General features: G+C 46.6%; 1 protein-coding gene across 2 annotated transcripts in view; it reads left to right on the forward strand.

The window, feature by feature from the left end:
* Positions 1-25023, forward strand: part of Swt1 (Swt1 RNA endoribonuclease) — a 176088-nt gene that overhangs the window by 82050 nt on the left and 69015 nt on the right. For both annotated transcript variants that reach the window (XM_065441936.1, XM_065441935.1), the window contains exon 13: positions 11652-11820. In XM_065441936.1, coding sequence (XP_065298008.1) covers positions 11652-11820 — 169 coding nt within the window. The remainder of the gene's footprint in view (positions 1-11651; positions 11821-25023) is intronic.

Raw genomic sequence — 25023 nt, forward strand, 5'->3', positions numbered from 1 at the left:
GCCTGAAACAACACTTATTGTATAACAAATGCATAATCGTTAGCAATTGATTGCACAGGCAATTAAAACAGTGGCTCAGTAGCTTGGCAGCAGGGGTTTGCTGCTGGGTACAACATAGCGGGTTCAATACCTGGTCACGGTATTGAATAGCATTCAGTGGGGATGGAATGCAAGAAATGTTCACATGAGCAGTGGGCGCACATTGAAGAATCCCGAGTGGTCAGAATAATCCGGAGTCCTCCAATATGGCATGCCTCATGACCATCATCTCTCACGTTAAACATCTCTTTAAACATGTCTCATGTTAAAGGCTAACTACAATTTTTTCTTGATAATTTGGTTATAAAGGAGTAGTGTATCCTGTTGAAGCAATCTTGGGAAAGCTGCAAGGCTGGCAATTGCCTAATTTTTCTTTCTTCAGAGAAGCCTTTAAATAGTTCTTTAGCAAGTGACGCAGGCACTCAATTGGAAGCAGGTGTGACGTAAATCCGAGCACATCCCTCCGAGATTTTCAGTGCACCATTGATACTGCCCAATCCCAGAGATAGTGCACAGGTTTTGCGTCACTTGCGGCAAACACAAATTTAAAAAACATTTTTTCAACATCAGAGGTGGCTATTTTTGCTAGCTTTTTGTAATGCATTCACTTGCATTGTAAAATTGTAAGCGTAAAATTTTGCACAAGGCTGTCCCATATCTCCACTACCTGAAGCTATACTACTTCATTTCATACTTAACAGTACAATGCTACGGGAAGCTATGCAAGTAAAGCTAGGTTTCACTTTGTGTGTAAACTTTTCCGGTGCTTTTAATTTTAATGTCACTTTGATGGTGCCTGCAGGTTTTGCACCTGGAGTGACAACATGCTTTTATTACGGTGGAATGATGTTGGCCAACTTTTGCGTGCACTAACATGTGTTTAATGTTTCTGTTTCGGTGATAGGTAACCCTTGGTACATCTGGGAACGCTTTTCTCAGACACTTGTTACTTTTCAGTCAGTCAGTGTTTTGTTTTCACCAAACAAAAACATCTGTGAAAAAGAGGAGATGGCGAAAAATCTGCGGATACTGCAGCTTGACTAAGCACCGATAATATTGGGTGGTATTTTCGTAGGATGCTGTTTATGTTTGGAAGGGAATTAGAATATTTTGTTGTAAAGGCTTGTGGTCTGTCAGATTTTGGTGTAGGCCGTTTCTCAGGTAATTCCGACTGCCTCTGCATTCGAGCTCATTCGAAAGGAACTTGAGGAACTTGTGGGTAGTTTCTTTCCGCTATTCTGCTAGCGTTGCTTTAAGGTCATTTAGGTGGTGGATATAATCGTTGTCTTTGCTGTAGATTCTTTTTGTTTGTTTCGCTTGTCCAACAAATATTCCTCGCTTGCTGTGTCGCGGGTAATGACTGGTATAGTATGAATATTGTTGGCTATCTGTAGGCTTCCGGTAAAGTGTCGTTCTCAGTTTTCCATTTTCTATGTAGACCGTCGTGTCAAGGAAGTTAATTTGACTAGGAGAATGGTGAGCAGTAAATTTGTTACTCTGGTGAAAGTGATTGAAATGGCTAATTAGGTCGGTTAGCGCGGCTGTGCCGTGTTCCCATATTATAAATATGTCGTCAATGTAACGCAGATAGGTGTAAGGTTTTAAAGGGTAGGATTTCAACAGGTCTGCTTCAAGCTGTCTCCTGAAACTATTGGCATACGTGGGAGTGAATGGTGTCCCCATGCTAGTGCCTAAATTTTGCACGTAGTGAATAGAGTAGAATTCGAAATAGTTGAGTGTGAGAACTAACCTAAGGAGTGACAGGCAAACTTCAGGAGTGTGCGCTTGGGGATTGACTGCGAAAGACGTCGATACAGCGTCAATTCCTTCACTCGTGGGTATGTTAGAGCAAAGGGCAGAAACATCTAAAGTGACTAGAATAGCGTGGTCGGAAAGGATTTGGTTGGCGTTGATGCCGTCGATAATTCGAAGGAAGGGGCATGTGTTGAACAAAATATGGGATAGTGGTGAGAATGTTTGACAGGTGGTAATTTAAGTAATTTAAGAATTTAGGTAGTGACTCGGTAGGTGTGTTCTTATTAGACACTATAGGCCGACCTGGGATTTCTGCTGTAAATATTTCTTCAACAGGAACTTTATGTATTTTAGGAAGAAGATAAAAATGGCCTGCTTCTTTGTTCTTGGGCATCGTGAAGCGATAGTCAGATTGCGTGATTAGCTCCCCGAACAGGAGCTCCGCTAATGTCAGGTTAAACAGACATTGTGCGGACACAGCTGAAAAGCTTCTCAAAGCCGTCGCCGAGCATTTCAACCAACCAGGCCATAACTTTGATGAGCTTAAACTCTACATCCTACAGTCAAATTGTTGTTCTGCACGAGACAGAAAATACAGAGAATCATACCTCATCCATAAGTTCAAGACGTTGCAACCAACAGGCGTAAATGCTTCAAAGGGAGCTTTAGCATCTATTCACTGTGCTAAATTTCAAGCTACAGGCAACATCAGAAGACCTCGGTTAACCCACTTTCTTCACTTTCATTACATTACGAGGGTCTAGAATCCGGTAGCACTGATGCCTTCAGGTAGCATGTGTGAGTTTATTGACTAGTTGCCGTCACCTAAATACAGTAGATCACATACTCATGATGCCTAGGGCAGAAAGGATGTTCCACATCTGCCGCCTATGTTTCTGAGCAGTGGCGCTTGTTAACACTCCCAGGGTTAGTTGTAGTAGTAGAACGTATTGTAAATACCCAAGAAAGTGCATAGAAAAACGGAGCCACAGTAGCTCAACTGGTAAGAGCACGGCATGCATAATGCGAAGACGTGGGATCGTTCCCCACCTGCAACATGTTGATTTTTCATCAAATTTCAGTTTCATTAGTTTATCATTTCTTTAACTCAGTTACTAAGTGTCAGTGTCATTGTATGTTGACTTCTTAAGATTAATAAAAATCGGGCCCTTCGGTTAACCCCCTTTCTTCCCATTCAAGCTGTAGGCAACAGCACTTAGTTATTTTTCTTTCCTCCCTTTCTATTGTTCTTTTACTTATACGTTACATTTTATTTTATTTTTCCACGAGCACCATTTTCTGCCACTTCTTTTATTCTCTCCTGCGGAGAGACGATAGTTAACTGACCTCCAGCAGGGGAACAAATAATCCCCCCCTTCTCCCCCCCCCCCATCGTCTGGGCCCATCCGCAAAAAAAGGAACCTGCAGTGACACGTCACCTGGCTGACACACAAGGCACTCTCTCACATTCCTTCACTGTCATTGAATAGCACACCTTTCTTTTCAATTCTACACCCTTGCCACTAACACACCCTCGGTCATTGCCTTGTCCACCCGTCTTACCCCCTCTCCCCTTTAGAAGAACCCTACCTGTACATACTGTGGCGAGGAAAGCATGTCGCCTTGAAAAAGAATCCACTTGTCGAAACATTGGCTCCTGCTTTTACCTTGTTCTCGTTTTGCTGACACGTACTAGTGTCTTTTTCAAAACCAAGCTTTATTTTCCTACCATCCCGTGCTGTGGCCTGGGTCGGTTGCTTGATCTGTGAGTCAGTCGGTTGCTAGTTAGGTTCTCGCCCACGCACGTACCCAGGGGGGGAGGGGGTGCAGCCCCCCCCCTGCCCCCACTTACACCACCACTCCTCGCACACATTCCTAAAGCGCTGACAAATCAATCTATTCAGCGGTCAACATTTTGCTGCCTTTTACAGCAAGAGCTGTATGACTAACCTTGCATAGTTTTTTTTCGCTATCTGTCAACAGAAAAAATCATCATGTGGGTCGATCCTGGTGATAGTGCAAAAAGGGACCAAGCTCAATGGCACATAACCCTGTGGGCTCGGGAACCTGTAACGCGCCCTTCGAAATCTTCAGGATGGGCCCACATATGGGGAGTGCTTAACGCCTGCTTCACGTCCGCCGCAGGTCAGCCCGGCATTGCATTGCCTTTGGATGGACCCACGTATGCGGAGCATTCAACGGCTGCTTCATCTCCGCCGCGCGTGGGTCCAGTATTGCACTATCTTCGGGTTTGGCCCACGTAGGGGGAGTGCTTAATGCCTGCTTCACCTCCGCGGGGGGTCGGCCCGGCAGTGTCCACTACCGTCGGGCCAACCTGCGGCGGAGGTGAAGCACTTTGCTTTTCGTTTGAGAGCTTTGACTGTCGTCAGCTCTCACTGCCATTCCATCTTCACAGAGTGGAATGGTTGTCAATTTTTTCGCTCCTTTTGGATGGCGGTAGTTATCCGCATCTCCTGGGCTGTGACGGCCAGTTTCCTCATCGATTCGGTGCCAGCGCGATTAACTCGAGATGAGTTCAGTTGTCACCATCTATTTGCGGGTTGAGGCATCTCTCCTTTATGCCTCTCTCACTTTCTGTCACCATCTATTCAATGATCACGCACATCGCTGTTGCTTTGTTAGTTCAACCTTGGTTTAGACTGATCCAGGGACCAGGAAAGGGATTCGGTTCGTAGTCAGCTGGTCTGTATGCTAGTGGAGCGAGTTGCGGCCGGAGAAAACACCAGTTGCGTTAAACTTTTCCTTTTGCTTCATTATTTCCTCGAGTGACGGCTCGCCACAACACTGGCAGATCCTTGGAAGCGTATACCCGCAATATGGGTTAGGTAAGGTGGAAAATAAGATAATGCAAATCAGTGTTCATCGTCAGACCCTGCAATAACCGTTAAAACCATAAGCAATATGATTGTCACCCATTACCTCGTCTGGCTTTTCTCTAATTGTACATCACTTTTCGTGCAAAATTGGCAACTGGAAAGAAGTGCCGCAAGGAGTTGAGGAATTAAGCGGTCTACTAAGGGAAAGAGCCAAGGCAACAGCCAAACCGGAAGGAAAAGCGAAAATTAACAAATTTAACCGTTGTTTGTGGCTCGTCGTGAATCGTTGTCAATCAGTCAAGCCACCTGACATAGCCACTTCTCTGCTGTGCTAATGTGAGTGTTTTTCTAACCTTCTGCGGTGGGCGCAGTACGTCTAGAACCGCAGCGTCCTGCGCCCTACGCGGTTGTACGGGACTGGTGACCACACATCATTACGCAACTTCCCAAATAACAACACGAGTCAGTTTTGGCACTTAAATTGGTAGAGCAGTAAACGAGGGATCCAAAAGAACTGTGATTGTTCCGCAAACATATATATGTCTCTGTAATTCTTCTAGGGCTAATTAAAAAAACGCTACTATAAATTTTTATTTTATACTTTCGCTTGTTTACTTGCTCTTGGCAGCATTCTTCCTGCGCTTCTGTCATGTGCGAGTCCATTTGATGTGGTTCCTTGTTTGCCAAGTAAAGGAGAGGTGTATCACACAAGCGTACCTGTGAGATACCCCTTATTTCAATTCTCTTTTGCGGGTTTTTGTGTCTTTATGGCAAATGGTGGGCATTCTTCACATTTGTACTAGTAAAGCTACCTCCCTCCCTCCCTCATTCGCATAGGAAGAGTTACCTTGGGTTGCCCCTCCTGAAAAGAAATCCTGGGTACGTGCCTGTGCTTGCCGAGTAGATTCAACCTCACTTAAAGAAAAAAATGCTGTCAGTGCCAGGATTAGAACGTCGGGCTGCCAGCGGATGAACATTTCTCTCGTGGCAATGCCAACTAGCTCCATCAGGTGGTCGCCCCGTGTTGATTACGATGATTTCCATGCTATGGGCAATTACCCAAATAGGGGATTGGTGAAGAAGCGAGTGCTACATATCGTGCCACTGAGTAACCATTTGAGATGACTGCCGCTGTCTTGATGGTAATTATGATTTCCTACACTGGCACATAATGTCAATGAGGGATCGGCCAAGAAGTGTGTCCACTTGTGATAATGATGATTATATTATTATTGTTTCCATACAATGGGGGGGGTGGGGCACATACCTAAGAAGTGGGCAGTACAATGGCACATGCCCACAACAGCAGATTGGCCAAGTGGGCGGTTCATATTGTGACAACACCAGCTATCTCCGAGATAATCACCATGCGTTGATGATGATTGATTTTCATATTATGACACATACCCACAATGCAGGATTGGCCAAGGAGCCTGTCCACGTGTTAATTATGATGATGATTTCTATACTATGCCACATACCCATAACGAGGGATTGACCTAGAAGCGGGAGGCACATCATTACCGCTTGTTGATGATGGTGATGATTTCCATACAGTGGGCACATACACACAACGGGTGATCGCCCAAAAAGCAGCCAGTACATTTAAAATAAATAAATAAGAAATGAGGAAACGTAACCCAATATAAGCCCCTTTTTTAACAAGTTTTTCAGAAGAAAAACTGCCGCTCAGTGTGTGACATAGTTCACGCATGCTCGAACACTACACTCATGGTCCGTTCACAAGAACTTACTGTATGCTTCCATGGCACAGTTCACTGAGCACACAGAAAAAAAAAAAAACATTAAAGGAAAACACTAATTCAAAGAAAGCACAGCAAGTGAACAGCAAGTGAAAAGGAAAAAAAAACTAGTCTCAAAGACTAATAGCATGGCATTGCGATGGCACAAGCTTGCTATAGTAACGGTAACATCAAGAGGCGTAGGGTTGCAGCCCTCCCTGTATTCTACTCATGTAGTCCGCCCTACGAAGTTCCGCACGTTGGCTTTCTTGAAGGTCATCGCCGAGTTCAATTGCTTCTACACCCGAGCCCTCATTTGTTGTGAAGGTAGGTATAGGGCTGTCCGTCTCCTCCTCCACCACGATGAATGATACTGACTGTGGAGAACTTTCAGGTACATGCTCTTCATAGCGCTTCAGCATGTTGATATGGAACAGCTTGCTAGTATGTCCCAAGTCTAACCAGTAATCAAAGTTGCTTTTTCTTCCTGTGACCAAGAAAGGCCCTTTCCAGTGCATCAACAGTTTGTTTGCCATTGCTGGAAGCAGGATAAGGGCACGGTCACCAACTTTCAGCTGGCGTATCTTGCTTCCTCGGTCGTAGTAATTTTTCTGAGTCTTTTTAGATCGCGACAAGTTCTCTTGTACCAACCGCAGCGTCTTTTCCAGACGATCTTGGTGATCCAAGACATACCCGTATGTGGTCTTGATTTCTTCGCATAGGTGGTCTCCTGTCCATAGTTCCTTAAGTAGACTGAGTGGGCCTCGGACGTGTCGACCGTAGATCAACTCGAAAGGAGAAAACCCCATGCTGGCTTGAGGCACTTCACGATACGCAAACAAGAGGGGTGCTAGTAATGTTCCATGACTTTGGCTCTTCTTGGAACATCTTGCGTAGCATTTGTTTCAACGTGCCATTAAATTGCTCCACCAGACCATTACACATGGGATGGTACGGCGTCGAGCTTAGATGTTTGATAGCCAGCAAGTCATTTACCTCTCTCATTAGGTCCGATGTGAAACAGGAGGCCTGATCGCACAGTATCTCACGTGGAAATCCAATGTGAGAAAACATTTCTATCAGTCCTTCGGCCACCTTCGAACATCTTGCGTAGCATTTGTTTCAACGTGCCATTAAATTGCTCCACCAGACCATTACACATGGGATGGTACGGCGTCGAGCTTAGATGTTTGATAGCCAGCAAGTCATTTACCTCTCTCATTAGGTCCGATGTGAAACAGGAGGCCTGATCGCACAGTATCTCACGTGGAAATCCAATGTGAGAAAACATTTCTATCAGTCCTTCGGCCACCGTAGCCGAATCGATCGATGGCAAAGCTACGGCGTCTGGATATCGTGTAGCAAAGTCCACCAGGGTCAGTATGTATCGGTTACCCTTATTTGACGTAGGCTTTAAGGGTCCAATTATGTCCACCGCCACTCTTTCAACTGGAGTGTCTATTAAAGGCATGCGACCAAGAGGTGCCTTGCCCACCTTGCTCTTAGGATACGTTCGCTGGCAAGTGTCACAAGAGCGTATGTATTTTCTCACTGCTTCTTGGACTCCTGGCCAGTAGAAGGATTCTAGAACACGATCGATCGTTCTCTTGATTCCTTGGTGCCCTGGCATCAGACTTTCGTGTGCCAAAGTGAGCACTTGGCCACGCAATTTTTGGGGTACTACCACTTGTTGGGTCGTTTTGCCCGAGGGTAGCCGGCAATGACGATACGGCACTCCCTTTACTGCTTCGAATGAGTAGGATGCCAATCTTTTGCCTTGGAACACTTGACCCACTTTGTTCCTGCAAGACTCTAAAGTCTTATCTTCGTTCTGGGCCGTTGTAAGATCCTTCCTGGTTATTTTCAAGGCGCTGATATTGATCGTGGATGTTTTCGGCTGTTGGTCTCGGCTCTTGATGCCGACCAGCAAAGCATCCGGGGAATGGTCTTCTCCCTTGGTTCTTTTCCCACTTGCTATACCATCTTCGATGGGCTTCTTCAGCCTTTCTGTCCAGGTTTTATCTGGATCATGAGCTTCTCGTGATCCTGGTACATTTCCTATAACATCATATAAAGGAGCTGTCATACACTTGACAATCGACGTATCAGAAAAATAAGGTGAATGAATTTCAACTTTAGCCTCGGGAACTTCAATGCTGCTGCCATCCGCCAGGACAAGCTTAGCGGTAGTACCTGTCAGAGCCTTGTCTGGTACGAGGGAACGACGCACGACCAGCGTATTGCTTCCCGTATCTCGCAAGACTGATGCGGTCTGTCCGAAGATGACGCCCTTGAACACTGGCATCTCGCATGCCACAGTCCTTGTGGGGGTCTTCACCGTGCTAGCTATGTCTTCTTGTTCAATGATTACTGCGTTGGAATCTTCCAGGCGCTCTTCTGGTGACAATAGGCAAGACGTCTCCTTTGGTGGACCATATTTCTTGGTGCAGGCTTTGACATCATGCCCGGGCTTACGGCAATATCCGCAGTACGGTTGCCTCAGCCTAGATCGGCAGTCCGATGCCCCATGACCCAGCTTTCCACATACGAAGCATCGCATTGGAACTCTCTCGGATGAGCTTCCGGTTTTTTCTGTAGAGTTAATGTTCCGATTTCTGCCGGAACACTAACAAATTGGGCTGTCTCTGAGCCTCTAAGAAATTATCGGCAGCTTCGGCCATGTCATCTAGCTGGCGGTAGCTCTTCTCACGCTGGAAAAGTCCTAACCAATGATGACAGTTGTTCAGAAACTGTTCCGTCACCACTAGGTTGCGAAGTGCCAAATACTCCTTTTCGGTTTTGGACATTTCCACCCACCGATCGAAGAAACTCAGTAGCCTAGTTGCGTACTGCTTTCAAGTTTCGCCATCTTTGCGTTTGCTTTGTCGGAACTTCTCCCGGTAGCCTTCCGCCGTAAAACGAAAACGCTGGAGCAACGCCAACTTGGCTTTATTGTAGTCGAGGGAGTCTTCCGGAGACAGACGTCCAAAGACTTTCAGAGCTTCTCCGCTTAACCATAAACTTAGAGCCGTGGCCCATTTGTCTCTAGGCCATTCTTGTCCGGTGGCGACGCTTTCGAACCTTTTTAAATAGGCATCCAAGTCGTCCCGGCTTTCATTGAATCCCGGCATTAAACTGTGAGGATTCACGCTGAATGAGGCACTCCATCCAGACCCTCGGTCAGCTATCCGTGAAGTCCTGGTGGCTCGGGCCCGGAACCCGACCGGGGCCTCCTGCCAACCTGTTCCTGTGCGTCGCCCGTCTACCCGAGCGTGCCGCCAGCTCCTCAAGGCCGGTGAGCTTCTGTGCTCATGGGTACGACAAGAACAGTAGGGCTACAGGCCCGAGTTCTACGCCAGCTGCCCGGCCAGAACGCCGCCCCCGTCTGTCGTGCCGCCTGCTGCCAGAGGCCGGCGTTCGAGCTTCTGTGCCCGTGGGCAGGACAAGAGCAGTCGGGCTACGGGCCCGAGCTCTACACCCAGCTGCCCGACCAGAACGCCGCCGCTGTCTACTCGTGCCACCAAGCCGCCTGCTTTACCTCTCCAAGCCAGAGCTGGCCAGCTCCGGTCGCCTGGTCAAACAACTTACACCACGACCTTTGGTGACACCGGCGCCACTCCTTTTGTCAGCTTGTCGCCGCGTTGAGACTGTTGTGTGTCCCTGCCGTCGTGGCAAGCCCGGACTCGCGCACTATTTAGCTCCATACTAGCCCCAAGTGTGTTTCTTTCTGCGATTATGTCCATGTGAGTGTTTCTTTTATGTTTTCTATTTTCTTCTATTTATATTAAGCCTTTCTTTTTGTTCCATTAAAAGTTTGTATGTGTCTTCAAACCAACGGCTTTGTCCTCAATTGGGTTCTCGGAGGCTCCGCCTAAGAGAACCGTTCAAACATTTCAGTGCATGAACCTTTGCCCCCATAATAGGGTCATCACAGTCACATTGTGTAGCATGGGTGAGTGAGAGTACATGTGCGCGCCAGTTTCCCTGATGCCAAACACAAAGGAACAAAATGGGCACATTTATAGCATTTCAGTAATCAATTCATGAAAGCTGCACTTCACATTGATTTCAGCATGTGTGTAGGATCTGCATAATTTAATTTTTTTCATGGCAGGGGCTTCTCGGGACCTTGTCAATAAAGTTCTTTGTCTGTCATTCTGTCATGTACAATGCCCTATGTTGTTGCCCTCGGGTGCAAGCAGGGAAAGAAGTCTTTCTAGCTTTACTGTGATTGCCTGCTATGTATGAAATTGAGCATATAGTATATATATATATATAACCTCAGTAATTCGGATTTCACGGGCAAAAAAAAAAGAGTCCGAATTAACCAAATGTCAAATTATCAAGGGTATCGAGAAAACAATAAAGGAATGCTTACTACATCAACACTTTTATTTACTGAATGAATCAGCAAATCCTGTTTTCTATTTTGCAAAAAAGCAGTGCGGACGCTGCAATTCTCGTCATCTTGTGGCCGATTAGCGCTCGCAGCGGCAGAGGCCTCACAACTTCTTTTGTAGCACGGTCGCAGCGCGTGTGATCTGAGACACGCTTTTCACTGCTGCGCACACATCCCGATTATTTTTTTTGTCAGTGTTGCCAGGTTGCTGCCCATCGTGATGTGAAGCGGTGCTCTTCACCTTTGACAGCTGTGCATTGAGTGAAAACGAAACTACCGACTGCTGCAACTGCAGACGAAATCATGGCCGCTGTCGACGTGATCTTGGATGGCGACTGTGCAGTCATGTAGGCACGCGGCCAATGCAGTGCTATGCGCCGTGGTAAATGCAAGAATCAAGACTTTAAAGGCACAAATAGGCACAAAGCATTCTGACGTTACTGTCGTTCGCACACAATTTCCACTGACGACTATGGCGATGCGAAATCCACTGCTTCGTTTCTGTGGACGCTAACGCTGTTTTTGCTCTTTTGCATCGCACATTTGCGGCGCTGCGCGCTTGTCGAGTCCCGAGAGTTGTCCGAATTAACCGATGTGTGGCCAATTAACAAGAGTATCGTTGCATTAAATAATGCATACGCCTACCAGGACCAAAGGGCGGGTTCGAATTATCCGGCTTTTTAAGTTAATGAGGGTCAAATTAACGAGGTTTTACTGTATAACCTTTTGGCACTATGCAAAATTTCCTTGCACTTGGCATTTAAGCTCCATAAATTGGCCGACATTCTAGGTTCTTCACCCAGCTGCGGCTGCTATACAGAAGCCAAGTGGTGCTTGCGCTCCTTGGCCATTTTGTCAGCAAGGTCTCCTTGTGTGCAGAGGTTCTCCAAATCACCGACTTGGCCATCCAGCTGTGCTCCGAGATGCAGTGTCACTACCCCCAGCTGGCTGAAGATGTGGCACGGCTTGAAAAGCTGAGTGGGGATCTCCTGGGATTGCAGCAAGCAGCAGCTGCAGGCAGTGCTGCTCGACGGCATGATTCAGATGGGTGAGCCTCTGGCATGTTCATGTTGCCTTTTGTGGGAAGAGCCAAGCACTGGGGGTCGTATTTTCTAACAGTCCATTTCAATTTTTTTAAATCTTTGCTCTTTGTCATTGACTCTAATGCTGTTATTATGCCTGTTATCGCCTAGTTGACATGATGCGTGTAAAGAAAATAATAGAAAAGGTTAAATGGATCGTTACAAAATGTCGGCCCTGCTTATTCATCTATTCAATCCTGTTGTTCTGTGCTTTAAGACATGCAGGGTACATAGAAAGACACCTGTACAACATGAAATGTAAATGATTAACTGGTGTATTTTGCATATCGCTGAGCATATTTAAGAGTATGATAAATATATACACAAACATGTGAAAAATTTTTTTATGGAAATGAGATAACAGACCTTGTATATAGGCATGTGTTATGCCAGTGTTTGTGCCCTGTGTATCATAAAACGGGAAATTATTGGCTATTTTTCCCAGATGTGGAGAGTGCACGTACAACGCTTCTTGCATAAGGCACGTAATGGCCTCACATTGATAATGAATCCGTGCAAAAAGGCAATACCTGCACTCAAGCTGGTGGAAAACAAAATCTGATTGTGTTGGCATGGCGTATTGCATCTTTATTTTCTCGCATTCGCCGGTGCCAGCCTTTCGTTTCTCACGTGGCATAAATGGTTACACCTCATCGGATAAAAGGAAAGACATCTGCTTGTGCAATACCGCTGATAAAACCATGCTGTGCCACTTTTTACCACCACAACAAGACTGCAATCTCTCATAGAAATGGTGAAGTTGAGTGTACAAACATGCCCATTTTATGGATTCCCATATTCTTGTCTTTGCTTGCAAATCACATCGTGGATGGGAATGTAGTGAAAAACATAAGAGCATGAATGGAGGAGGGTTAATGGCTGTGTAATGGGACCATGTCATTGAGGGTTTTCCATCAACACTTTTTTACAGCTAGTTTCACAGGGCAAAGCTGTGCACAAAGCAACCATTGTGAATCTCGTACTGTTGCAAGTAGTGATATGTCGGCTTTTTAGCGATAGCCAGTGTGCACAAACGGGCAATGGTGTAAGTAGGGGAGGCGGCTTCATCGGCAGTTCATACGCAAAGCTTTTAGCCTCGGAGAAAATAAAAACAAATATTTTCTATTTACTTTTTATATAGTGAGAATAGTATTTTTTTCATGGAGGTGTGGCTCATTCCACAGTTGTACTATAGTAGATTCCGTCTCGACAAAATCATAGTGAAAAGTGTGGTACGCTGTTACGCTGTCTCAAGTCTTCTAGTTCCTGCTTCAATCTGGAATATGTTTCTGCAAGCACTTTCACAAAGCACCCTGCTCCGCAATACGATGCCTGCTTTCTGGAGGGTGTTGGAATGGTTGCTTTGGAAGAGTGATGCGCAACATAAGGTGGCAAACCCTCGCATCCTGTGGGATTACTCCTGACTGGCATCGCGTGTGGTGGAATGTGATAAAAACTGTCTCGTTGAAAGTGGCGAGGCAGGGCATGGCTGCACCCACCCAGGCTATGGGATGACTGCCATTGCAGATACTCAGCACAGTGGCAAGCAGCAAGTGACCACTTCTCTTATTCTTCGCACAACCCCCACTTCCCCGGCTGCCAAGGACTTCCAACGCCCTTGGACAGAAACACGCCATTAGAAAAAGGAACCGTAGCAAAACTGGATAAGCCAATTTTCGGTCATCTAAAATACTGATTAGTACCATGTTTTTACATACCTGTCAACTCTCCAAAATTTTTAGTAAAGTGTGTGGATTTGGGCCTGTTCTGCAATTTTACGAATGTTCAGTTCCGCAAAAGCCTTCTTCGAGAAGGAGTTTCAAAGGCGTTAGAGGGTGGCACTGTGCAAGATCGAACAGAATGCATACAGGAAAGAATTGTGATGGCACCAAAGTCGCCCTGCTGTGGCAGCGCAAAATGCCATATGTGGTTATCTGCTTCGAGCAACTTTACAAGTTTATTCAGATAAGTTGCAGAAGAAGGTAAGATCAGTCACAGAAAAGTTGCTGAACAAGGCACTCTGATCTAAAAACGGTGTGTTACTTTCAGTCCTTGGTGTTCCTAGTTTGCTGCAGCTCGTGTGCTGCATCTAAAGGTAAATCATCGCAATGGCGTATCCTACAAAAGGTGGATACTAAAAGTAAACTTCAGAAGAAGTCATACACCCCCCCTATTTTAATGTCCATGGAATTTTTATAAATTTTACGGTTAACAGGTTGGTAGGTTTGTTTTTGTGAATCTTAACACCTTCTTTATTGTCAATACAGAAAATTAAAAAAAGCGAGTGCGTGAGCATAAGAACCCCATTTCTCTGCCACTGAGAACGAGGTTGTGGGTTTGATTCCCAGCCATGGCAGCCACATTCCATTGGAGCAGGAATGCAAAACTGCTTGTGTAATTAATGTGATTAAAATGCTTGTGCAATGAACCTCGGGTGGTTGAAGGTTATCGAGAGCTCTCCACTGTGGCCTCTTATAGTCGACATGGTGCTGCGACAGTCTTGAAGGCAGCAGGTGGCGGTGCTACGCATGCGTACGTGGTGTCACGTGATAAGCGAGCTGCCGTGATGTGTGTAAAGGCAGCTTTTGCGGAGAGAAAAGAGGCGCGGCCGAGGAGAGTGAGCGTTGCATCCAAGTCACTCAGTAAAGCAGCGCACAACAAATGGCAGTCCACTAGTCTTGCCATCAAGCACAAGCTTGACACATTCACGATAATTCTCATTACAGAGTTTCGACCTTGCTTTTTTAACGCCACAAAATACAGTGTAAGCCGATTTAGATACCTCAGAATTCTGACATAAGCACTGTACAATTAGCGCAGAGCCCATAGTAGTGTTTTCGTTACACTGTAGGAAATTTTCTGCTGTGACTAGTTCAGCAAGCCATTTATGAAGTATATTACTATACTAAATATGGAGTGCAGGGTGACCTTGTGCTCTGATGACTGGTTTCACAGTTTTACTGTGCTGGCCAACCAAGCAACCCATAGATAGCGTCAAGCTTTTGTGTCATCATCTTTACATACTGTATGAGTCCTAATAAAAATTGGTTGATAGTCAAGAGTTCTGACCTGTTCGTGTCGCTTGTCCCATTGCCTGCACTATTCGCCACATGGAATGCAAATCAACTAGCACAGCTTAGAACCCTCGTGAATCTCCTGCATTGCTTTTAGATGTCAAACCCTTCATCAATCAACCAATAAATCAGTCAGTCAAACAGCCATTCTGTTAGAGATAAGCAAATTTACATTGTTAAAGATGGGGCACACCACATTCCTCATTACTGACGGTTTCGTTCTTTTTTTTTTTGCTTATGGCATTTTCAGCTGCACATGTGTGAAAATCTCTCAGCGGTGAGCAAACACATGCGAGTACATGGGCTCTTCCTTTTTTTATTGTGCATTATCTTGAAAGCACATCTCGTTCATGTTCATGACTGTACAGCGTGTTTCATATAACTTGAACCAAGGATTTAAAGAAGTGATTAGCCGCAGCTGAATGAAGCCACCGGCATTCAGTTTGCCATAGTGTGGTGCCCCTTAGAGTATTTTTTATATTATGCTTAATTCGTTACTTAACTAAGATGAATTATGCAATATGCTTAATATTCCCTTTAGGGTCAAATGTGTTTCGTTACATTGTAGGGGGCATTTCAAAACAACCAGTCCAATTTTCTATGGCAACGTACATGCTGCGTGGCGATATTTTTCGGCGTTTGAAGAAAGCCCTGCGAAATATAAAGTAAAACCACATGAGTGTGCTCGCGTGCTATCGTGTTACAGCGCTCTCAACCGTGCTTCAAGCCTGTTGCTTATCAGGAACGGCGATGCTTCCTGTCCGCATGCCACCGCCAAAGATGCTGACGCACTGTGAAGCCAATGCCTGGAGCCGTGGCCACTCTGTTCACCACGGTCTGCGTGCACGGTTCTTTCGCATAAAGCGTGGTTGAGAGCACTGCAACACGATAGCGCACGAGCGCAGTCACATGATTTTATTTCATATTTTGCAGGGCTTTCTTTAAACATAAGAAAAAAATCGCCATGCAGCATGTACATCGCCACGAAACATTAGATAGGTTGTTTCTGAATCCCCTCTACAACACAACGAAATGCACTTGGCCCTAAGGTGAATGTTAAAAATTTTGCACAATTCATCTTACCTAGTTAATTAAGAGGAATATAAGAAATACTCTAGGGAGCACCACATAATGGCAAACCATATGACAGTGGTTTCATTCATCTGCGGTTAACCACTTTTTAAAAATCCTTTGTTCAAGTTACATGAAATACCCTGTATATGGTGACACAGAACTGTGATACGAACAGTGCAATGTTTCGGCTGCACTTTGATTTCCAGTTTGGTTGAATGTTTACTGACCCAGATCATTGTCTCTCTGCTGAGTGCCCTTCTGTTAACATCAGCAAAATGTGCCAGTCACGTGAACGCCCCCCCCATTTTTTAAATATATTACATCTGCCATTATTCAAGGAAATCATACTGCATAACCGTTGCTTTTTTTCCCCATTAATGGGTGCATTTATCACCAAAGGCCGACTTCTACACTGATTTTTTGCAGCTGTGCACACCATTAGAAGGTTCACCTTTCCCATAAGGAACCTGTCAACGGAACAAAGCAGGGTATTAGGCTACCATAGAGCCAATGATCCTGTTGTAACTGTTGTTTCAGATGTGATTGTTGTGAGTGAAAGATGACCATGATTTCTAGCAAGTAACTGGTTGCGAAACATCTAAATGCAGCCCATTAGCTTAAGCTCCCATTAGCTTAAGTGCATTATCATACGTGCTCCTCTTTTGGGACTGCGAGACTTAGTATATTAGAAAAACAAGTAGCATTTACATTAAGTCATCATTGTCAAGCTGAAAAAGGGTTATCAGGTCAATGTAAATGCTTATAAATGCTCTTAACGTTACTGTATTGGCAGCAGTAAAAGTCTTATGTCGCTAGTGCTGATTTTGAGGAGTCTTCAAGAGACCCTTTTATTTCTTTGTTTTATTTGTAGCAATTCATTTTTTTTTTTTGACACGCAGAGACTAAATCCCAAACGATGCTGTGAAGGCAATTGCATTGTGGAGACAGTGGAAAAGAAACTAAATCCTGCAAGTAAACAAACAATGCACAGCTATGAAGAGTTATGCTGATTGTAAGTTCCACTGCTATCAAAGGACTTATTGCATAAGTTAGGAACGCAAGTTAAAAGAATATAGAATGCACCTTGGATTTAATGTGTTTGCCAGTGGGAGTACTATTTCTGGTGTTCACATTTTGATCTGAGGCTTTAAAGCTGCATGGCATTCAGTGGCTAACAACGTAGCAATGCCACACCGTGCTCTCAGGTAATCACGGGCATGACATTTTTCTTTTAGTGTAAATTTGTGTTAAAGTGCTCTTGCAACAAATGGAAAGTCTATGACCCATAGCATTAACTGCACTGCTACGGGTTCTATGGGAGGCTGTACATTCGTTGATTCATTGCCTGCATCATGAAAGGCGGTAAAGTGGGGGCAGGTGACAAGGAGATGGGTTACCCTTACAGGGAGGTCAAGGCATGATTCCTCTCCTAATCGAGTTTTAAGTTTCTCAGTGTGTGGGCATGGCAGGCTTATTGTCGCCGAGCTGAGCCACTGGGGTGTATGCCCTTTGCACGTGCAGAGGCGAAGAGCAGACACAGCTAGCGTGCTTGTGTGGGAGGAGCCTCTCCTGCATTCTTGGCCTGTGTGTGACCACAGTAAATATACTGAACAAATTTGCTCTCGAATCCACAGTTGCCACTTGTGCCTTCTCCCCCAAATTATTCTTTAAAGACAAAGTGATTAATAATAATATTATCAGATCTATGCAATCTAATCAGGAGCTGTATTTTATGACGATTATTTTCATTTTCGTTTTAGTTCTCGTCATTGGCTCGCATGATACCACACCTCCGTTGTCGCCGTGATCGGCCAATCGCCGTGGTGGATAAGAAACGAGTTGACTGGAAAAAAAAAATATCGCAAAATACGGCCCCCAAGTGTTCGCCGCACCTCTCTGCTTGACAGGCCGAGAGAAAGTCAGTTTTGCCCGAAAGGCAAAGCATTGGTAGCAATAGCAAAGACAACTAAGCGAAGTAAAGTTAGTAGTTTTATCGGTCGTCTAGATTGCAGTCGTGGATGTCGCCAGTGAAGGCGACCGCGACCACATTTATTAGATGAGCGTCAGCGGAGGAGCGGTCCGGCGTGCCGCTGCACAGTAAACATAGGCGTACTGGTCAAATTAATAGCATGGTGTCGCGCGCGCAGTCAAACATGAACAGATCTCACTCAGTCAGTGCGAACGCTCGCTACTAAACGCTGGCGTGAAGAGCGCAAACAGATGGGAGTGAACGCTTCTGCTATCTCTTCGGCAGCCAAGGCCGGCTAGCGCAGGAGATGCGCGCTTGATCACAGTAGGACCAGTAGCACGCACTCGCTGCTCTAGTGTAATAGAAGAGTTCCTCCTACCCTTCCCCCCGCCTCGCTTGTGCTTTATCACGTGTCGTCCATCCAGTTGGGCCTCTTCACGGAGGAAGGAAACTAAGGAGAGGCCCTGACGTCACTCTTTGTGAAGCTAAAGTGAAGCCGGAAGTTGGCGTTGCTCATGGCGTTGCTCCGCCTATCGGGCCAGCTCTCCTCTCTTGTTTACATTTCTCGCGAAACCACACCGCGCTGCGCGCAACCGTGCTGCTCGGACCCGCGCGCTCCACAGCAATACCGTTAGCATGTTATCACTGTGTGCCAACGAGTGAACCTCTCCGTTCGAAGTGGTTAAGTACCGCACCTCTGCCACAGCGCGTTGGCAAAGAGCCGAAAAATCGCATAGTGTGCTCACTGCACTTTTGTTCAGAGGATTAGCAGTTCAACGCCGACTTACTGCAGTGTAGAGTGCCTTTCAAAGCAATGCCTTCCGTAGCGTTGTTCCGTCGGTCTTGCCTGCATTCTCCGAAGCGCAAGGAAAACTGCAGGTCGAAGACGGGCGCGGTGAGTGCGGCATTTGGTTTTCACGAAGGAAAAGCTACAAATGTGCGAATATGTACAGCCATGACATACAGTTGCCGTCGTAGTAGTATGCAACGACGCTGGCAGCGCGAGCCCTCAGCACCATGCAGGTCACGATCATCATCATCATCATCAGCCTGGTTACGCCCACTGCAGGGCAAAGGCCTCTCCCATACTTCTCCAACAACTCCGGTCATGTACTAATTGTGGCCATGTCGTCCCTGCAAACTTCTTAATCTCATCCGCCCACCTAACTTTCTGCCGCCCCCTGCTACGCTTCCCTTCCCTTGCTGTCACGTTCATGAGTGCTTAAATCGCTGAAGTCGAACCCAGCATCGCGAGCCAATGTGTCGTTGTCAGGGTCGTCCATTGCAACGAGCGTCAAAGTTGGCGTCATAAAATAAAGAACCAGCTTATCGTCGCGCGCTTCCCCTTCCGCTAGCCACCGTAGTCCCGCTTTCGCGCTGCTGTTGGCTCTGTCTTGGCTCTGTTTCTGGCCACGCGTTTGCGTTTGGCGCAGAAAAGTCGTAGCACCGTCTGCGGGCGCCGTTTTACTCACCGACGGCGCAAGGTCACTATGAGACCATGACGTCTCCACTCCTCGATCGGAGGGCGGGTGATTTGAACTGCGCTACAGGTACGCGGACGCTTCAGAACGCATTTTCTCTTAAAATAAGTCTCTTCTTCGCACAAAACAAGCGTTTCGAGGTTTCTGGGATACTATTTCAACAGTCCACCTTGACTTAATATTAACCTTTAGTGTCCCTTTAAACGCCGTCGACAGGCTGTATCCCGCCCAGAGCGGCGCAAGTATAGTGCGTGACCCGTACCGACCGTGGTTATCGTACAAAAGGTGCCGTATCCGAGATGCTCGGACAAAACTTGGGTAATTGTTCGCGACGTCCTTTTCTATATACTTCAAAGTTGACGCGTAAGTCGATTCATCAACCCTAGCTGCGCAGTGGGAGGGTCGCCGAAATTACGGGAGGTCTTAATTCCCCGGGCTAATCATGACCACCTGGCGATCTTGCCATAGGTAAACTCGAGCGTTACTGCATTCCACGAAGCGTTATGGACGTCCTCTCGACCATCTCAGATACTCTTGAAAAGAAAAAAAATTACACCTTTTTACTGAAAAAAAAATCTCGTCGTGTGACGCGCGCTTTCAAAATTTGCTCGTTCATATGTGCGTGAAAACGTGGTTTGATCGACAAGAAAACTATTGCGAAAGTTATTTTGGTGTTTAGCGCTGCTCAATCTCGCCCGATTAACCTATCAAAATTCGTCAACGCGTATATGTGTCACAAAGTGCGTGTACCCCTCGGCGTCGCCCACCGCCACCAACAGCTCCCGCCGCGGCGTGCCCGGCGCGGGGAGCGCTCTCCCTAGATCCCGCCGGCACCCAAACCGGTTCCTCACGTCACAGCCGGCGCGGGGGGAGAGGAGAGAGGAGAACGAGGTGGAGCGATGGATGGATGGATGGATGGATGGATGGATGGATGGCGGCTATACCCTTTGTAACGGGCGGCGGCTGGCGCCACCTAGCCTTTTGCTCCCCCCTCCTATTTTATTATTATTCTTGTTTTTCTATCTTTATATTCTCTTTTTTTTTCTCAACCTAGTTTTTACTCCCCCCCCCCAAGATAACTATCTAAAACAGTAGAGGAAACATTTTGTCCCCGATTTATGTTATTATCTATCCCTTGACTTCCTCCACCAATCCTCTAGCCTCCCCTTCGTTACTGCCACTCTTTTCTCGTCTATTTGCCCTCGTTCCCCGGGAAAACCTAATGCCCCTTCCATATCAGCCACTGTTCCCTCTGCCAGGGTCGGGCGAAGGGCTGTGCATCTCAGCACTATATGTTCAGTGGTCTCCATTTCGGCTCCGCAAGCTGCGCACCGAAGGTCCACGTATTCAAATTTAGCCCTGTATGTTTTCGTCCTCAAAACCCCCGTCCTAGCCTCGAATAATAGTGAGCTGCCCCGCGAGTTATCAAATAAGAGCTCTCTCTTAATCTCCTGTTTTTGTGACCTATACATTGATAGCGATGGCTTTCCGAGCATTCTTTCTTCCCACATTTTTCTTTCCGTCTCCTTCACCTCCTTTCCCACACTAGAACCACTTTGGACCTCCTCCCTCGGCTGTGTATCTATTCCTCAGCTTCCTCGTTCTGAGTGTCCACTTTGTGTTCAAACTTTTCATGTACAATTTGTACACTTTTCCTGCCCACCTTTTTTCCTCCAGTGCTGAGTCTCTGTTCAAATTTTATTTTACTTATTGCCTCTCTACCTTCAAATGACGTCCATCCCACGTCCCCCTGCACTCCCTCATTAGGGGTGTTCCCGTGTGCTCCTAAGGCCAACCTGCCTACACTTCTCTGTCTCGTTTCCATGCATGCCTGAACTTCCGATTTCATGCACAGTACTGAATTTCCGAATGTGAGGCCAGGTACCATAGCCCCTTTCCATACGCCCCTAACCACCTCGTACCTATTATAGTTCCAAAGTGCCTTGTGTTTCATTACAGCCGAGTTCCTTTTCACTTTTTCAATCATAGTTTTTTCCTGTTCTTCCAAGTACTTTTTGCCCTCGTTTAGCCATATGCCCAAATACTTGTATTTTTCAACATGATCAATCTTAGTGCTTTGTATTTCCAATGGTTCCCCCCTTTCTTCATTGTATACTATTACCCCAGACTTCTCTCTACTGAATTGGAGTCCCAATTTTTCTCCCTCCTCTCCACATATGCTCATTAGTTCCTGTAGTCCTACTCGGGTGTCAGCAAGCAGTACTATATCATCTGCATACATCAGTCCGGCTAGTACTTGAACTACCTTCTGCCCTTCCAGCATATAGCTTATGTCGGTTCCTATATTGTGCTCTGTTCTAGTCTCTTTTCCATTTGGCTCATGTAGATCATAAAAAGCAGAGGTGACAATGGACAGCCCTGTCTGAGACCGCTTCTTATTTTAGCTGGCTTTGTAGTTTCCTCCTCCCATGTTATCTCTACCTCATTATCTGTATAAACTTGTTGTAGGAACTCTATCATCTTTCTCTCTAGACCATATTCCCTCAACTGGCTCCATAACTTTTCTCGGTTTACATTATCATAAGCTCCTCTAATGTCTAAAAAGGCTATCCATAGTGGTTTCTGCCTGGCTGTCGCTATCTCTATGCACTGTGTTATAACAAATAAATTATCATCTAGCCTTCTGTTCCTTCTAAATCCATTCTGCAGTTCTCCCAAGATCTCTTCTCGTTCTGCCCATTCCTCCATTCTCTCCTTCGCCATCTGCATTGCTACTCTGTATATGACTGATGTGATAGTTATTGGCCTGTAGGATTTAATGTAGCAACTCTGTAGCAACTCTGCCCGCTTATCGCGACCTGCGACAAGCGGGCAGAGTTGCTGGACCAGCGAGGCAAGCGGCAGGTGAATTGGGCGTCAGGCAGGCGTGAGGACGGCGGCCTGAGTTCCTGTAGCCGGAGCCTCCCTAGACGGGCCCCGAGTCAGCCCCGATCTTCGGCAGCGACGTGCGGCTACGACGGACCCAGCAGCCCGGCGCCTCCCCAGCTCGGACGCCCTACTCGTCACTACGCAGATAAGCCCACGCCACGTGTTTCCGCATCTCTCAAACTTTCCGCCGGACTCTTTTTTAATCGCGTTTAATCTTTCATTTAATCATCCATCGAGTGTTGTTTCTTATATGTTCTGTTAGTGTAGTGTTTGCCGTATTTATTGTCGCGTGTATTTTTCATTTGTGTCGCGTATTTTATTTGTATTTCGCGAGTGTTAATGGTTCCCACGTGGTGGGCTTAGCGTCGCGCGAGTGGCGTCAGGGCGTGTGCTGTGTGACCCGCACGCTCTCCGCGAACTAGGCCCCGCTACTGGTAATTTGTATGTTTTTCGAGTATGTCTCGGACATGATTTCATTGTATTAAATTGAGTGTGTGTGTCGAACGTCGCCTCCCGTCTCATGCCTCTGGTTCACAGTCGATCAGGCGTGGACCTTATCGCCGGTCAGCAGTCGAACCCTCACTAGACGCACGCGGGGTGGGTTTGTTGTCGCCCCATCCCCTCCTGTTCGGAGAGTGCGAACTACCCCACCATCAATCTTTGACAATATGACAGTGAACGTTATTACCAAGTTTTGTCGGAAAACCTTCCCTAAGAGTCCCAAAAACATTTGTCAAAAAATCATCCAAATTAAATTATGAGGTTTTATGTGCCAAGAACACGATCTGATTATGAGGCACGCCGTATAGTGGGGCACTGCGGAATAATTTCGACTACCTGGGAACGAGCACCTAATTCGCATTTCGCCCCGGTCGAAATGCGGCCACCGTGGCCGGGATTTGACCCCGCGACCTCGTGCTCAGCAGCCCAACGCCACTAAGCAACCAGCGCGGGTAAAATAAAAAAATTAAAAAAGACATCTGACAAATTGATCATTTATGGCTGTCGAGACTGCTATTGATTTGTTTATTGTAGTTATTTCGCTGCTCTGTGCTTCAGCTGTACTTTACAGAATCCTTTTTTTTTTTCTGTGCGCCAACCCGCCGTGGTTGCTCAGTGGCTATGGTGTTGGGCTGCTGAGCACGAGGTCGCGGGATCGAATCCCGGCCACGGCGGCCGCATTTCGATGGGAGCGAAATGCGAAAACACCCGTGTGCTTAGATTTGGGTGCACGTTAAAGAACCCCAGGTGGTCAAAATTTCCGGAGTCCTCCACTACGGCGTGCCTCATAATCAGAAAGTGGTTTTGGCACGTAAAACCCCAAATATTATTACAGTAAAAGCTCGTTAATTCGAACCGCAAGGGGAAGCCGCTTCAGTTCGAATTAACGAAAGTTCGAACTAACGAAAGTGAAGGAGGGCAACAGTACACTGCGATTTGGAAGCAGTAGGGCATGTCAGAAATTTGGCGTGTCAGAAAATGATGGCGCCACCGATGTCCACCGAAACGAACGTTAGCCGAGGCTTAACACCATCACAATTAACCCTTTCACTGTCACGGACGTACGGGTACGTCATCACGCTTCCCCCCCTACAGTGTCACTGACGTACCGGTACGTTCTCTATCGTGCGTTCAAAATTTCGCGCCTGAGCGCAAAGCTGGCGCTCTTGGATTGGCCACGCTATCTGTTGACTCTTTCTACAAGTTCGTATATTCGCCCCGACCTGTCCAAATACATGTATTGAAGAGTACGGTGCGACTGCCACTCCCCACTTTCTCTTTGCTGAGTGGCGCGGTGGCTCCGCGTTCGCTGGATCATGCGTCGCGCGCGTGTGGTTATGGGTTCAAGGGTTGTTCTGCCTTCTCCGCTGGTTTGAAGGTTTTTATTTTTCTTCTGTTGGTGTGTCTGCTACGGCGCGTCAAGTTCAGGCGCACGTGCCGTTGCCTCTCCGAAACGAGTGACTCGATTGCTGCTTTCACTCTCTCGCCGCACCCTCGCTTCCGACTTGCAGCAGTAAACATAAAGCCCTTCGAACTTTGTTTAGCCTTTTTCCATCTCCCTCTGTCTTGTTCACGCAACGTCCCATTTCTCTTGTGCGGGCGACTGAAAGCGCATCCTCCTCCCTGCGCGCGGTTACTTTCGGATGGCTGAGCGCGCGGGACCTTCGTCTGCTCATTGGAGCGGTGGCTCAATTCCGATTCAGAATACGAGCCGAGCTCAGATTCGAACTCGGACAGAGTCGCATGTGAGGAAGAGGGTTCTGCATCGTCAGATTCGGATGTTGAACGGATTTTATAGTCAGGCTGATGATGATGATGATGTTTACTAACAACAGCTGCAGAACACTGAAATGTGCATATTGCATTGACTATGTTATTTGTATACCAATTATAATCAAAAATAAATTGCTATGTTCATTCCCTGTTATGCTCGTTCCCTGAAACCAACCCGACACTGGGGGTGCATCACGGCCAGAAAGGTCCGACAGCGAAAGGGTTAATCGCGACGGCCGATACCTCCTACGCTGAAAACAGAGGTGTACAACCGATGAAGACTGCCGAGACAAAGACGCTGAACATGTGAAGGTGGCGAAAGCCCTGATTCGTTGGTTCTTGATTGCAAGCGCAGCTGCGACGTACTTGATTCGCTGTGTTTTGGAGCTTGCAGTACCATCTCCGCAC

The sequence above is a fragment of the Dermacentor albipictus genome, unplaced genomic scaffold, assembly GCF_038994185.2.
Source record: "Dermacentor albipictus isolate Rhodes 1998 colony unplaced genomic scaffold, USDA_Dalb.pri_finalv2 scaffold_31, whole genome shotgun sequence".
Taxonomy (NCBI): Eukaryota; Metazoa; Arthropoda; class Arachnida; order Ixodida; family Ixodidae; genus Dermacentor; species Dermacentor albipictus.